At 45.7% G+C, this 14,953-nt stretch overlaps 1 protein-coding gene across 2 annotated transcripts in view; it reads right to left on the bottom strand.

The window, feature by feature from the left end:
• Positions 1–14,953, bottom strand: part of dennd2b (DENN domain containing 2B) — a 73,234-nt gene that overhangs the window by 20,909 nt on the left and 37,372 nt on the right. For both annotated transcript variants that reach the window (XM_034296844.1, XM_034296841.1), the window contains exons 3-10: positions 12,795–14,078; positions 9,905–10,056; positions 4,070–4,188; positions 3,563–3,778; positions 2,953–3,049; positions 2,716–2,760; positions 1,712–1,896; positions 762–871 (exon numbers count right to left, since the gene is read on the bottom strand). In XM_034296844.1, coding sequence (XP_034152735.1) covers positions 762–871; positions 1,712–1,896; positions 2,716–2,760; positions 2,953–3,049; positions 3,563–3,778; positions 4,070–4,188; positions 9,905–10,056; positions 12,795–14,078 — 2,208 coding nt within the window. The remainder of the gene's footprint in view (positions 1–761; positions 872–1,711; positions 1,897–2,715; positions 2,761–2,952; positions 3,050–3,562; positions 3,779–4,069; positions 4,189–9,904; positions 10,057–12,794; positions 14,079–14,953) is intronic.

Below are 14,953 nucleotides of genomic sequence, written 5' to 3' on the forward strand. Positions count from 1 at the left end.
CTATACATTACTTATAATGAAAACAATGACAGCTGAATATGTGAACTACTGTACGCTATGTAAATTGAAATCAAGAACAATTTGTTTAGTTGTCGGTGCAGTTCGTCCATAAAAATAAGCATAAACTTTTTTAGTCTAGCTATACAGTACATATAATGAAGACAATGACTCCAATCACTCCATGACTGGTTGATTTCTTTAGAAAATAATGATAGTTGAATAGCTAACCACTACGCTATGTGAACTACGCTGTGTAAATCAAAATTGAGAGCAATATGATCATTGTCGATGGAGTTCGTCCATTGCAGTATAACTGTAAACAGTTTAACTTTAGGCTTACTATAATGTAGCTACTGAAGCTTGTAGCTAGAAACGTTTTAGACTACCTGAACAAATCCTAATGCCTAAATTTGTTTTGTCCGTGGTGACTATTGCAAAATACAAAATAGGAAAAAGGGGTTCTCAGCACAATAAACTGTGGTTATGGGCTTTTGCGTAGATACTGTAAGAATATATTTTATATAGACTTCCCTATGTGGTCGATGAAAAGATGACTGAACAGTGGACACTGACGATGGGCTGGTGAAATATTCTGAATGGATGAATGGATGAATTTATGTCCCTATGCTTCACCCCCACCTATGTATTGCAATACCATTGTATTACAAGGTTCCCGGCAATTCCCAACTCTCTTGGTAGACCAAAACTATGGTGGAGAGCTTCCCTCAAGGGGGGTTTTATGCTGCTCATCCATACTTTACCTGGTGTATTCAGACACTGGGCTCCAGTCCTTTGCATCTGGGAAGCAGAACTGGGGGATGGCTTTGAGTCTCTGCTCTGCCTCCCTCATCAGCTTGGTGGGTCGCTCTAGCTGTGAGACGAAGATGAGAGAGGAACAGAAAACACAAGAAAGTCAAAAAGAAGCCCAGATGCTTACAGTCTACTGAGGTTGAGGATATAGGGAACCCGCAGACCTACCTTACATTAGGAATAAATGGCCAGCCTAATTATTCTCCCACACAGGCCGAGCACTCCTGCCCTTATCACCACTGAAACCCCCGCTCTCACACTCTCTCTGGCTCTTTTTCTCTTCAGGCCCACAGCGTCATTGGTTCAGGCTTTTCCCTGGCAGAGAACCAACATGCCTCTATCTCCCAGGGGATTCTATCACTGAACCAAATCTTCAACTTAAAAAGAGATCTCTGAGTAAGTAAACACTTAACTACCATAGAAACCATTTCCTGGTTACACTACTTACTGTCAATAAACTCCAAAGACTTCCTCAACCTGTGTATTATGCCCATGGCCCTACTCTACCATAACCACTGCACCGAAGTGGTAATGATGGCTACTAAAAGTACATTAGATTACACAAATACATAATAGTCAATTATCTGCCATTTTAATATTATTTCAGTATTCAAAAAACATTGGTAAGGGTCACCTACATATATATATATATCATAGCATTCTCACCCTGGGTCATCATGTGTCAATCCAGTGAATAACAACGAATAATAATGCATTTTACAATGCATTTCTACGCAACATAGCAATTAGGGCACATTTCTATTGCCAGTCATTCCAACTGTTAGCTTAGCATAAATCACAAATGAGGGGAATAGACTTCATTGGAAGAGACCTGACACTACAGTCTGATCCAAGACCTGGAGGCCCATGGTTCAGGCTCTGATTGGGCTTGTTCCCTTACCTTGGGGAATTGGTAGGTGACTTCGGGGGAGTAGGAGTTCTTGGTGGGCTTCTTCTTGAGAGACACCACCACAAAGTACTCAAATAGCTCCCTCTCCTGCCACTCAATCAGCTGTAGCTCCAGTGTGCGGTAGCTAGGGGCCCGCCGCAGCATGGACTGCAGCTTCAGCAGCCTCTGGGTGTGAGCTAGTCGGAGAACAGAAAGCAATTTGGACAGTTTAACATTCAGTAGCGTTCTATTGACACAGTGCATAGCCCAAATACTGACTCCTACCCACAACTGACAGGACCTCAGAGCCAATGGTGAAATGCATGCCCTGCAGTCCAACAAAGAACCTATAGTTCAATATCCACCTAAAATAAGACCATAATAAAAATATTCCATTGGGATCTAGGAACATTACGAAGAATTATTCTAACATTTTAGGAACGTATTTAGTCAAGATGTTCTTAAAATGCTGTTACAGTGTGAAAGGAAAATGTTCAGGTTAATAATCAGATATACATGGGTCTTCCCCAAGATGTTGCCAGGATGTTCCCAGGATGTTCAAAAAAACATGAATGAAATGCTTTAAAAACCAAACACATGACAGGTAAGTGTGTGTTATGTTTAACCTACTGTACCAAAAGCATGTTGGGAACCAAAACTTTCCATTAGCTGGGTTTACACACACTGATAACACCTGTACTTACACAACTCTATCCTCACACAGTGTAACAAATAACAACCTAAAACAGATTACAGAGAAATGCAAGACACTGTCAGACACCGTGCATTTTTTAATTATGACATTTCGACATAACATTCATTACCTCTTCATTTTGCATTTCAGTTACATTTCTGCAGTCTTACAGGTCACTTGGTGGATGTCTTGTTTTTTAACAAACAGTGACTTGTGTTTGTTTTGTGTGTTGAGAGTGAGACAAATTATCTTTGCAGAAACTAACATCTTATACTCCAAGTGCACTATTGCGCTCCTAGCACAGGTCTCTGTCACAACTCACCTTTGAACCTGTCATCAGAGTCACTCTCACTCTCACTGTTGTCATCTGTAAACAGATTTGAGAGAGAAAAAAAAGGTTGGTTGAAGGTCAAGGGTCAATTTTACAACTATATGTTTATGCCAAGCAGAGGACACTATGTGGGTGGCTAAATTACAAATATTTACTCCCTAAGCCAGCTGGTGGAGGGAGATGGTGGAAGGAAGGAAGGAAAAATGGATGGATGGAGCCTCTATGTACCTCTCAGAGATGCTGTCTCGATATTGGACAAAGTCAACTTCTTAAGCCTCTTCTTCCCTCGCTTGGTGCAGTAAATAGAGTTGATTCTCTGGACCATCTGTGAAAAGAAAGACAAAACTCAGTGTTTGACCGACCTTGAGTAGAGAAAGGCTACTAATGTTGTGTGCTCCAATGGATAATCTGCAATGTTGAAAATGTGCTCCATTTGATTGTGTGGCAGGAGATTTAAAACAGATCCTTCTTACTGTCCTCTCTATCTCTCTCTCTCCCTCTCAATCACACTCTGTAGCTCTCTCTCTCTTTGTACATCCAGAAACATTTTGGGGGGTTACATGGGTTAGAGAAACTGTTAAACAAAAGGACTCCATTCCAAAATAATCCTTAAGGACAAGTACCGTGAGAGTTGAGACTTGAAGCACAATTATCTCCTGTCGTGCACTGCATGTTCCAGAATGTCTCCATTTCCCAAAGTGAGTATTTATGAGTGCTACAGAGCTGCAGGAGAACAAAAGGTCCTCCCAGAAATAGGAGATTGTTTGGGATGGGAGCAGGGGAGGGGAAATGTGGAGAAAAGCAAAAAATTTACTCTGCAGAACGTGGTTTTGGGTACCTTGGGGATTCTCCTGTGTCTGTGAGAGGCCAGGGTGTCGCTGGCACTGCTCAGGCTGTCGTCCAGCAGGCCACAGGAGGAGGGAGAGCCTCCCATCTGGGGCAGCAGCAGCATGTCATCATGGCTGTGTCGCTTGGACAGACGGGAGGCTCGGTGACTCTTCCTGTCCGAGGGAAGAGTGAGGCGCAGGGACTGGCTACTGGGTTTGGAGGGTAGCTGAGGAGGAGGAGAAAGAGGACATCACTGCAGCTCACCCGGTTCTGTTTACAATCCACTACTTCTGACCAGGGCTCATAAGAATCCAGATGAGTGCACTGCACTGGGAATAGGGCACCATTTGGGAGGCGATGGTTTGTGGTTTGGTCCAAGATCATACACATGAATTTACATGAAGGACAAGCTTATTGGAAGATCCTGTTCAGATTTCAGATCTCAAACTCCAGTCTGGAGGAATCAATTCACCACAGAAAAATGAATCAGTGCTTATATCCAGTCCAGCTGTGTTACCTGTGGAGGTGAGTTGAGCTTCTGAGAGCTCCAGGTGCGGTTGCACTCCGGTAATAGGTGGTTCTTCCGACCCAAACTCCTCCTCTTCAGGTCCACATCCTCATAGGGGTTCTCCTTCTCTGCGTGGTTACATTAAGAATATTGATTAAAAGTCTAACATAACACCAGCAGCTGTTCAAAAGAATCAGTTGAGGTTCAGTGAGAAGGATGATAACTAGACAGGCAAGCCAGGGTCTATGAAGGAAGACGGGGGGCATGAGAGAGGCTCCTTCTGGTGTTGTTCAGAGTAGATGAGTCATGCACAGGCCTGGTTAGAGGTCACGGTCAGCTGGCTGCTACAATACCCAAATGTACAGTCTCTAAAAACAGTTACTGTTGGCCCAGGGCCCCGACGGCCTCGCTGGCCCCTGAACAACTGCTCTCTGCTGGGACTCCCGGACACTAGGCCGCTGGTGACTCACAGTCAGAGCATGCAGACTGTCTGCTTGGGGGGAGGGGCGTACTCCTCAGGTATCACAGAGCTTTATTGTTATCCTTTCAATGAAACTGACTGTAGGGATGTAGTGTTCACTCAACATTTCAGAGTTTTGTGGCCCAGGGAGGTATAGTGGTCACTGCCTCTAGAATACAGACACCAGTGAGACCGTAGATTAAGCTTGTTAGTATAACAAGGGACAACTAGGGACCAGAAAACAATGATTTCCACCAGCCAAATCTCAGACTTTTTGTTCTCTATCCCAGCTGTAACAGGGTGTCTAGAACCGGCAGGAACCTGTACAGCTTCTACCCCGAAACCAAAAAACTTAAAGCAAGACATGAAACTTTGAATAATTATTCAGTTGCTATCTAGACTATAAGTTCCTATAACTGGACACACATGCACACTCTGATTCACACATGACACGTACATATGTGCACTGGCACCTCACAGGCATATACACGCAAACACACATTTTTACAATCATGGCAAAGGCAGATGCTACTGTTCATTAGTCATCCTGATATCTAGACTAGTCACATGACCCAGACTTATATGTACATATACAATTAACTTCTTCATACCCCAGCATGTCAACTCTCTGCATGCAGCCGTTAGCCTCCCTGAATGTAGCCATTAGCCTCCCTGTATGCAGCCATTAGGCTCTCTGTATGTAGCCTTTAGCCTCCCTGTATGTAGCTATTAGGCTCCCTGTATGTAGCCATTAGCCTCCCTGTATGCAGCCATTAGCCTCCCTGTATGCAGCCATTAGCCTCCCTGTATGCAGCCATTAGCCTCCCTGTATGCAGCTATTAACCTCCCTGTATGCAGCCATTAACCTCCCTGTATGCAGCCATTAACCTCCCTGTATGCAGCCATTAACCTCCCTGTATGCAGCCATTAACCTCCCTGTATGCAGCCATTAACCTCCCTGTATGCAGCCATTAGACTCCCTGTATGCAGCCATTAGACTCCCTGTATGTAGCCATTAGCCTCCCTGTATGTAGCTATTAGGCTTCCTGTATGTAGCCATTAGCCTCCCTGTATGCAGCTATTATCCTCCCTGTATGTAGCCATTAGGCAAGCTACTGTCACTCATTGTTATTGGTTAATCATTATGTACATCTTTGTGTTACATCTTGTATCTCATGTATTACACAGTGTTTATAGCAGATATCACTTTCATTTTTAACTATGCATTGTTAGAATATGACACATAGGTAAGCATTTTGCTGTTAGTCTACAGCTGTTATTTAGTAAGCATGTGAGAAACACAGTTTAATTTGTTTTGGTGCTCTGAAAAGAGGATTTTCACTGCATCTGAAAAAAGGTTATGAGAAAATAAAAGAACTGCACTAAAAATTAAACCAGTGCCAGATGGTGTCAAAAGGTATGAGGGAAAATACTTCCAGTGAAAGACAAGTATGAGTACGCCCTGTCAAAATAAACTACCCTGAATCTACAGTTCAACATGACTGTCTCTCTGTCACAATACAAATTTTAATTACATGACCTCAAGGAACACCGTTAAGGCCAATGTTAATCTGTGGGAAAGGAAGATTATTAACCAATCCATGATATAAAACCACTTTAACATCATATTAACGACAAACTGTTTTATATGACACTAGTTACCAGGAAAATGTCATTATTTTCCTGGTAACTAATTAATGGTTTTCTGATTGGCTGCCGCATTAATTACGCTGGAATAAGCTTTATTTAAACAGGAAGTGACAGTTTTAGAGTGGTTCAACGAGGTTTGACCATCTCCATCCAAACCACCACCAGTTACTCGAGCCCCCAACTTTCATCACATTAACGAGATCTGAGAGAGCATTCTGCCAGGTCAAACAGCAATGACATTCTGGGTTCTTCCCCGTTCCCTGTGCATGATTAAAGCCGAGCAAAACAATAACCAGGCTGGACTGACTGACCCCTCGGAGCTGAGTAATGACAGCCTGCTGGGATGGTGACATGAATCACTGGCTGCTGATGCACTGGAGTGAACTAATCAACTGCTGTGGTTACACACATCCAAATAACACATTAACACACACACAGAATGGGCGCACCTCATCCTGGCCTTTCCGACACCCCTGCTGTGACTCTGCCTCGGTCTACACAGTCCACTCTTTCTAGAGTGAGAGAGACGGGGAGGACGGACACACTATCTACACAATGTCATGATCATCGGACAGCCCCATATGGACAGAAGGTCTACAGTGTCCAACAGCTGCTACAGTGGAAAGCCTCAGACAGGTGATAACCGGGACTTTCATTAGGTCAGAATGGGTTACAGCTGGTTGTGAACATTGAGACACACCACACAGCACAGTGAACAGCGCACATCTGTCAACACCAAGACAGGGGAGGCTGGGAACCACAGTGGCCTAGTGATGCCGACTTGGGAATGCAACAACCTACAATGGAAATTCACTCACAACAGGGAAATGTGTTTCGGCTGTGTTCGTGTGCATTTCGTAAATGTATTTGAAACGTGCAGTAAAACAGACAAAAGCAGGCCTCCTTCGAGTAGGCAGATTCCCATGGGTTGTGGGAGCAGGGAGACTGACCTCACCACAACCACTGACATAACACTGTGAGACTGAGGCTACAGCCAGGGGTTGATGACGCACACATGATCCCTTTTAGTACTACTGAGTCAATGTTGTGTACAGGAACTGCTTTCCCAGACGGGACACCTAATCCGTATGGTGATTTGCAAATGAAATGACAAACATCTTCTCATAACAACCGTTTATACCTTAACACCGTGACGAAATCAGGGATTTGACGTGACACAGGGGGCAGATAACTGGTCTTCTAAAAGTTTCTATGAGAGTTGCCATTTTAATCTCATTCCCAGAAAGTTCTGCTCAAATACACAGAAGGTCTATTGGAACCCTGACCAACGTGATCTTCATTAACCACTAGGAAAGCTGCGAAACATTTCCCCAGAAAAAAGGCCCGTTATAACCAGATTAGCCTGGGGACAGTTATTGCCACTTAGACATAAGAGGCACTGATTTCGGAGTGAAAGTAACATGTATTTAATGTACTCAATCTCAGCCTACTGTCTAGACGGCGCTCATCTCTCCATGTTGTTTGATGCTTTCAGAAGGACTGCGTGTGACCAAAAGTGTCCAAAGTGGGCTGCACCACTCCGAAATATGGCCGGCAAAACCATGGCTTATCTCCAACTGTAACCGATGCCTCTCTTATAGGACCGTCTGACCTGTAATACAGTTTTTAGCAGTGGTGGAAAGCACCGTTCCATGCTGTGATCAGAGCCAGCAAGGCCTGTTCCAGAGTGGAGCAGCAGGACCACGGGGAGGATAGCCCACAGCATACAGAGCCAATGGATTTCTCTGGAACTAATCAGCATTCAGCAAAAATGCATTTCACCGCATTGCAGAACCAACACTCAACGTGTTCAGGCGCCAAACAATGGACTCTTTGTTGCATTACACATGAAGGTCAGCCGGGTCTCCCTGCAGCCACAGATTCATGCTCTGGCTGGAACCACTGGTCATCCTCAGTAGTGAAGAAGTGTAGGCCAATTGACAAATATTGCCACTATCATCACCATTTCACCTACAGTATGTGCTTGGATTTGATTGTTTTATGGAAATTCTAAATGGTGACAGATAGACTGAAAGACAATCTCACATTCCCAACTAAAACCAAGTCAGCCCCCAACACTCCTGTCTACTTGGTCAAAGCTGTCTTTTACTGGGTCTCAAATCCAAGCTTCATCAACAGGAGATTTATAGTGGAGGGGCCAAGAGGAACTGGCTGAGACACAACAGACATGGCCACCACATGAAGCACCTCAAGACAACCAGCCTTTTCACTGGCCACAGTCTTCAAGACTTTTCCTGCTGGAAAAGGAATTTGGCTCTTAAAAATGAACTTTATCCAAGTACTTTGTCAACACAAATAAATTAGAGTTGGTTCTGCTTATACCATGGTAATGTAATTATTCATTTTACTGAAACTAATCAGGAATTCAAAAAGCTTGTTGGGGAACAGATATTCCCCAATTTTATGAAATCAATCACTTGATTTGTGTGAAATTAGCTTTAGCGCTGGGACTGAGTTTATAGTTTTACAAACGAGGAGTAATCTTCCATTTGAGGAACCGGCAAGCCATTCTTGGTCTCAAGAAATGGCCTGCTAATGAAGAGTGAGTAATGATAATATTTTCTTGACACAACCATACAGGGCTGAATAAACATAAAGCTGGAATTTGATACTAAACCCTGAGAATGTTTCAGTCATCTAACTGGGATTGTTCCCATAGAAATGAGATATAAATTTAAACCATGACTGTAAAATTATTTTTCACCAGGGGAAGGCCAGCTTGCATTCTATTACCCATCTGTTGTTGCTTGCTTCCACATAATCATTGTCTGGAGACACAGATTTCTTCTTATATGGAAAAATACTTGTTTCCATAACATAACAGTAAGGGGTTGATGGTGAAAGCAGCACACACCTTCATGTCCCAACAAAAGTCTACTTGTTGCCAGGCAACCCAAACTCCTTCCTTAAACCAATCACTATGCCATGCCTCCAGAAGCAGTCTGGATCTGGCGCCTGTCAATGGACCCAAAACTATCCGACTCTTTCCAGAAACGGATAAACTGTGTCAGATGTAAACAGAAGGTAAAGCACAATTTAGAAAATGCGTAAATGGCTTTCAAACTATGGTTTAAGATAATCCAACTGCTGATTGCTTTGTTTTGTCCAACACCCATTTTTGAAGTCCCCCAAATCACTACAGTGGAAGGAGTCACCCTAATGACTACAGTGGAAGGAGTCTCGGATTGAAATATACAGTAAACACTAGTGTTGCAGAAGATTTCAGTTAGAATCATCAGACAAGTCTACTTTAAGAGTGTAAGAATATAAGGGTGTCAGACCTCTGTAGAAATCTACTAAAGTGTGTAAAACAGAGATGGAAAGAGATGTCTAATCTTTGTGTCCGTTCAATTAAAGACTCTGTTCCTGAATGGGCAGCACCAACCACGCCATCACCATGTGAAACAAACTGGCTGACAGAATGGACAAGGACCAGTGATATGGTTGGAGTTCACATGGCCAACTGCGTAATCGGCCAATGAAGTGGGAAGTCCAAGCAGAGACTATGTTTAAATGGTGGATGTCCATTAAGCCCTCTAAACATGTCAGTGGTGTAAAAGGATTTTGGAAAGACTGCTTGCATCATGAGCCACTTATTTGGTTTGTGTAAACTGCAGGTGTACCGCATCCACTCAGATTCTGTTCTGGTTATTCATTGAATTTCAGTGCACCAATGAACAGCCCAGGTTAGGTCTCCACAGCACTCTCCTTACCCACTATGTCCTCATAGGCGTTCTCCTCTAAAGTGCTTTTGGAGCTAGGCCGGCTGCTGCTGCGGGTCTCCGTGGAAATAGTGCCATTCTCTGAGGGCGAGGACGGGGACGGGGACGCCAGGCTGACAGCATCCTGCAACTCACACGACTCCCTAGAGAGAAGAGAAATCCAGAAAATAACTGTTCACAGTGGGCAGGAGAGAGGGACAACAATGAAGGGGAGAGATGGAGGGAGGACCGTGAGGGGAGAGAGGGAGGGAGGACAGGGAGGGGACAGAGGGAGGAAAATGAGAGGGGAGAGTGGGGACGTGAGGGGAAGAGAGGGAGGACAGTAATAGGGAGAGAGGGAGGACAATGAGGGGAGAGCGGGAGGGTGGACACTGGGGGGGGAAGAGGGAGAACAGTGAGGAAAGAGATGGGGGAGGACAGTAAGAGGAAGGAGAGCAGTGAGGGGAGAGATGGAGAGAGGACAGTGAGGGGAGGGAGAGGGAGGACAGTGAGGGGAGAGATGGAGGGAGGACCGTGAGGGGAGAGAGGGAGGGAGGACAGTGAAGGGGGAAGAGGGAGGACAGTGAGGGGAGAGATGGAGGGAGAACAGTGAGGGGAGAGATGGAGGGAGAACAGTGAGGGGAGGGAGAGGGAGGACAGTGAGGGGAGAGATGGAGGGAGGACAGTGAGGGGAGAGATGGAGGGAGGACATTGAGGGGAGAGATGGAGGGAGGACAGTGAGGGGAGAGAGGGAGGGAGGACAATGAAGGGGGAAGAGGGAGGACAGTGAGGGGAGAGATGGAGGGAGGACAGTGAGGGGAGGGAGAGGGAGGACAGTGAAGGGGGAAGAGGGAGGACAGTGAGGGGAGAGAGGGAGGACCGTGAGGGGAGAGAGGGAGGGAGGACAGTGAGGGGAGAGAGGGAGGACCGTGAGGGGAGAGAGGGAGGGAGGACAGTGAAGGAAGGGAGTGAAGACAGTGAGATGAGAAAGTGGGAGGACAGTGAGGGGAGAGAGGTACGACAGTGATGGGAGAGAGGACAGTGACAGGAGAGAGGGAGGACAGTGATGGGAGAGAAGGAGGGAGGACAGTGAAGGGAGAGAGGACAGAGGGGTGAAGAGGGAGGGAGTACATTTAGGTGGAACCGAGGAATAAGGGAAAGGAAAAAGGTCTTTAACCATTCATGGTGTTAGGGTTAGGGTTAGAAACAGAGGAGCTGCAGGATAGAGGGTCTGGCTTGTTCCACCCTGGCATGCTCTACTGGACGATTACAATCAACAAGGACCACCTGAGAGGATGAAAGACACTTAGAATGTTACAAAGAGACCCAAATAGGCCTCATCCCTCAACAGCTTTCTTTCTATGAAGCTGCCGATTAGAGAGACAGGGAGAGAGACAGGGAGAGAGACAGGGAGAGAGACAGGGAGAGAGAGGGAGAGAGACAGGGAGAGAGAGAGGCGCTTGACCACTATTTCAGAGCAGCACTAGTCTAACTATGTTGACAGAAACATGTGCTCCAATCACAAAGTCATTTCCTGTTTATTTACCACCAATCCAAACATGTGTAAACATTTTCAGGAGTTCTGTGCACTGTGTACGTTGGTGCTATAAACTGCACACAGCGTGCGTGCGTGCGTTCGTGTGCTCTGATCGCTTAACACAGGGGCAGTTTCTCTCCATTAGCTCAGTGGGATCACACCTACTATCCTGCCGCCCTGCTTCATTGACGGCTCATTGCTCTTCAAACTGCCTCTGCCACAGGAATGTTAAACACTGACTTCAGTACAGGAACATTAAAACATCTCCTCATCAAGAGGATCTGACAAGGCCCTTCCCGCATCGGCCCTAAAATAGTTGTGCTCTGAAGGCATTTTAAAGGAGGGACAAAGAACTACAGCAATAAACAATTTCAAGTGTTCCAGAAACCCATAACAGGCTAATAGCTGCCTGTGCGACACAGCTCTATAGCAAAATAACCTGGAAGGAAGAGGATGCGTACTGTGAACCTTGTGATGTCCAATGTCCACAGGCTGAATATATAATGCTAAATAATAGGCATGACAAGATGAATACGGCATGACAAGATTAAAATATGTTGTCAGGGATAGGACAAATGATGACATTAAACCAGAACAGCTAAGAGATACATAAGGGTGCCAACATTTTTAGAGTGTTTTGTTATACAGAACACTTACAACAATACATGCTAATTGTTTCTTACAGCTACCAAAGTAGTAGACATTTGCTTAGGAGTTGTTGGTATTAAAACCTGATATTCTTAAAAAATAAGGTTAGAAAAACAACTGAAAATATTAAATTTCAATGGCAACATTGAAGACAAATCAAACATTACAAGCAAAAATAACAACAGCTAAAAGCAATATTTTAAAAGAATGTTATTCTCTTCAATTTATGCCAAAAATAGTACTGGATCTTTCTAATAAAGGAAACATTGAGGCCTTGCAAAAATGAACATTAGAATCAGTGCTGATCTCTAATTATTATCAAACTAAACAGAGAGAACTGATGGAACAGAGAGACCCAGTGGAACAGACAGACCCAGTGGAACAGACAGACCCAGTGGAACAGACAGACCCAGTGGAACAGACAGACCCAGTGGAACAGACAGACCCAGTAGAACAGACAGACCCAGTGGAACAGACAGACCCAGTAGAACAGACAGATACGGTGCCACAGACAGACCCAAAACCATTCAGTTATCAGCATCACTAGGCAGTAGACAAAGTTGTTCTACTATCAGACCACAGTCTCAACCAGACACGCAACACAATCATTGACTGCACAAGAACACCAACAAAACAGATGCTTAGTGGCTTAGTTGTACCTGAGAATGCTAAACCGACAAACCCAATTCAGTCAGGATGCAACATCTGTCTTCTTACCTGTCCTGGAGACTCTTGGAGGAGCTCCCGTCCTTCATCAGGCTTCTCATCAGGTTTGGTGCTGGGGTGGAGGGAAGAGGTGGAGGTGACTCTTCAGAGGCACTGCCAGGAGGTAGTCCGTTGCTCGGCGACGTGCCCTTGCGGTTGCGGTTGGCGTCATACTCAAAGGTGCGTTTGGGTTTGGGCAGAGGGTTGACCGGAGTGCCCCCTGATGTCTGTGGACCAGGGGGTTCTGGGCTTTCGGTCTCTGACCGGGTTGAGCTCACACTGAACCTATGTCTGAGTCTGGAGAGCTTGTCAGACGCTGCCAGTGTGTCTGGTTCCGTGGCCACAGAACAGATGCTGCTGCGTTTACTGGTACATGCACTGTCCAAGCCCTCAATCCCCCCGACTGTGAAAGACTTCTGTCTCATTTTGTCTGGTGCATAGCAGTTGCTAAGATACCGTGGGGGCTGGCTGGGGCTCTCCTTCAGCACCTGTTCAATCTTTTGTATCCGATTAAGGACAGCAGACGTTTCCTTCCTGGCAGACAGGGAACGCAAGAATAACGCAGAGGAGTCTGTCTTTCCTGGCCTCTTCTGAAAGCGGCCAAGACCCTCCCTGTCCGAGACTGCCTCCTCTTCCTCAGTCTCTGGGTAGGAGCATTCAGAGAAGGCCGTACTCATCCTCCGGATGCTCTTGAAGTCAAAGGTCTTCTCACTACAGGGTGAGGAGAGGAGGCTGGGACAGCCCTCGCTGCTGCCCACACGCTCCCCTACAGGCCTCTTTTCTAGACACAGGCTCATCCTAGGTAGAGCCACCCTCCTGCACTCCCATTCTGAGATCTTCTTGCGAATGGCGACAGAGGACGTCCCGGACACCGGGCGGCTGAGAGAGAGGGTGCGCTTGTGGCTGTGGTTGGACGAAGGTGCCAGGGAGAGGGTGCTCCAGCTTAGGGGCCCAGCACTCAGTCCATCCCCAGGAACAGTCTCCTGTTTCTGGTTCTCCTTGTGCTCCTCCTGACCCACCTGAGTGCCACCCGAGGGCTTGTAGATGGAGAGCTTGTTGTCCAGACAGCCAATGCTCTTGGACTTGGTAAGACGGCTCTGGGAGAGGAACTCGGAGGAGAGAGAGGCTCCACTGCAGAGGCTAGCGGTCCTGCTGCTCCAGCCGGCTCGGCCCAGGAATCGTCCGTCGGTTTTCACGTACCTGACGTGCTGTCCGTTGTCCTCACTGTCGCTGAGCGGAGCGTGGCACCGCCCCTGTGTGGCAGAGAGAGTGGGAGGCGGAGAAACAGACTGGCACCTGGAAGGAGATAGGAGGGAATGGAGGTGCCAGTCAGAAATGCCTAGGTACCATTCCTGACAATATTGCTTTATTGTTTTACAGATAGCAGAGAAAAAATCATTCAGCTCATTAAACCGCTTGAAAGTCTGGCACCGAGAGTGACTATCTTTCAACCTCGCTGACAACACATTGAGAAAAAGTATGTGTTAAATACCAGTAGTTGCCTTAGGTGTGTTCAGCTTGCCAGTAGATGATTAATCATAGTAGCTCAAGCTTACAGAGCAAGAGAGAAAGAAATAATCTCTTCGGAGAAGAAAGAAAAAACCTTAATATATTTTTAAGATTATAGGCAACATGAAAAGTTTTGACGACTCGTCTAAAATAACCAATGGACATTATACACAGTATTGTGACATAACTTTGGCAGCATGGGATTCTGATTCAATGCCAAAGTAAATACAGATCAACAGGCAAGTCTATGTGTGGAAATTTCCACAAAATTAAAATAGTTTTGGTTGAATGTATCTACACCCCACACGAAAAGCCATGGGAATCTATCACCACAGCAAGACAGATTAGATTGTGGCTCTTACCTTAAGCAGCAGCGAACTGTACTAGTCCTGGGAGAGGAGTCTGGGTTTCCTAATGCAAACAGCTAACAGCCCCACAGAGTCAACGCCGCCTGGCCAGTCCCTGGCTAAACACACCCTGGCCCATTGTTCACCTCACACCGACGTTAACACTACACAATTGTTACTCCCGCTTACTGCTGAGTAAGGTAAATAAAACAATCTGACGCTGACCTCATTCGGGGCTTTTCACAGAGAGAGACACCTATCGGAATCTCATTCTCACTCATCTCTGACTCTTCCATTTCTACCCCTCTCACAAGT

The sequence above is a fragment of the Esox lucius genome, chromosome 2, assembly GCF_011004845.1.
Source record: "Esox lucius isolate fEsoLuc1 chromosome 2, fEsoLuc1.pri, whole genome shotgun sequence".
In the NCBI taxonomy this organism is placed as follows: Eukaryota; Metazoa; Chordata; class Actinopteri; order Esociformes; family Esocidae; genus Esox; species Esox lucius.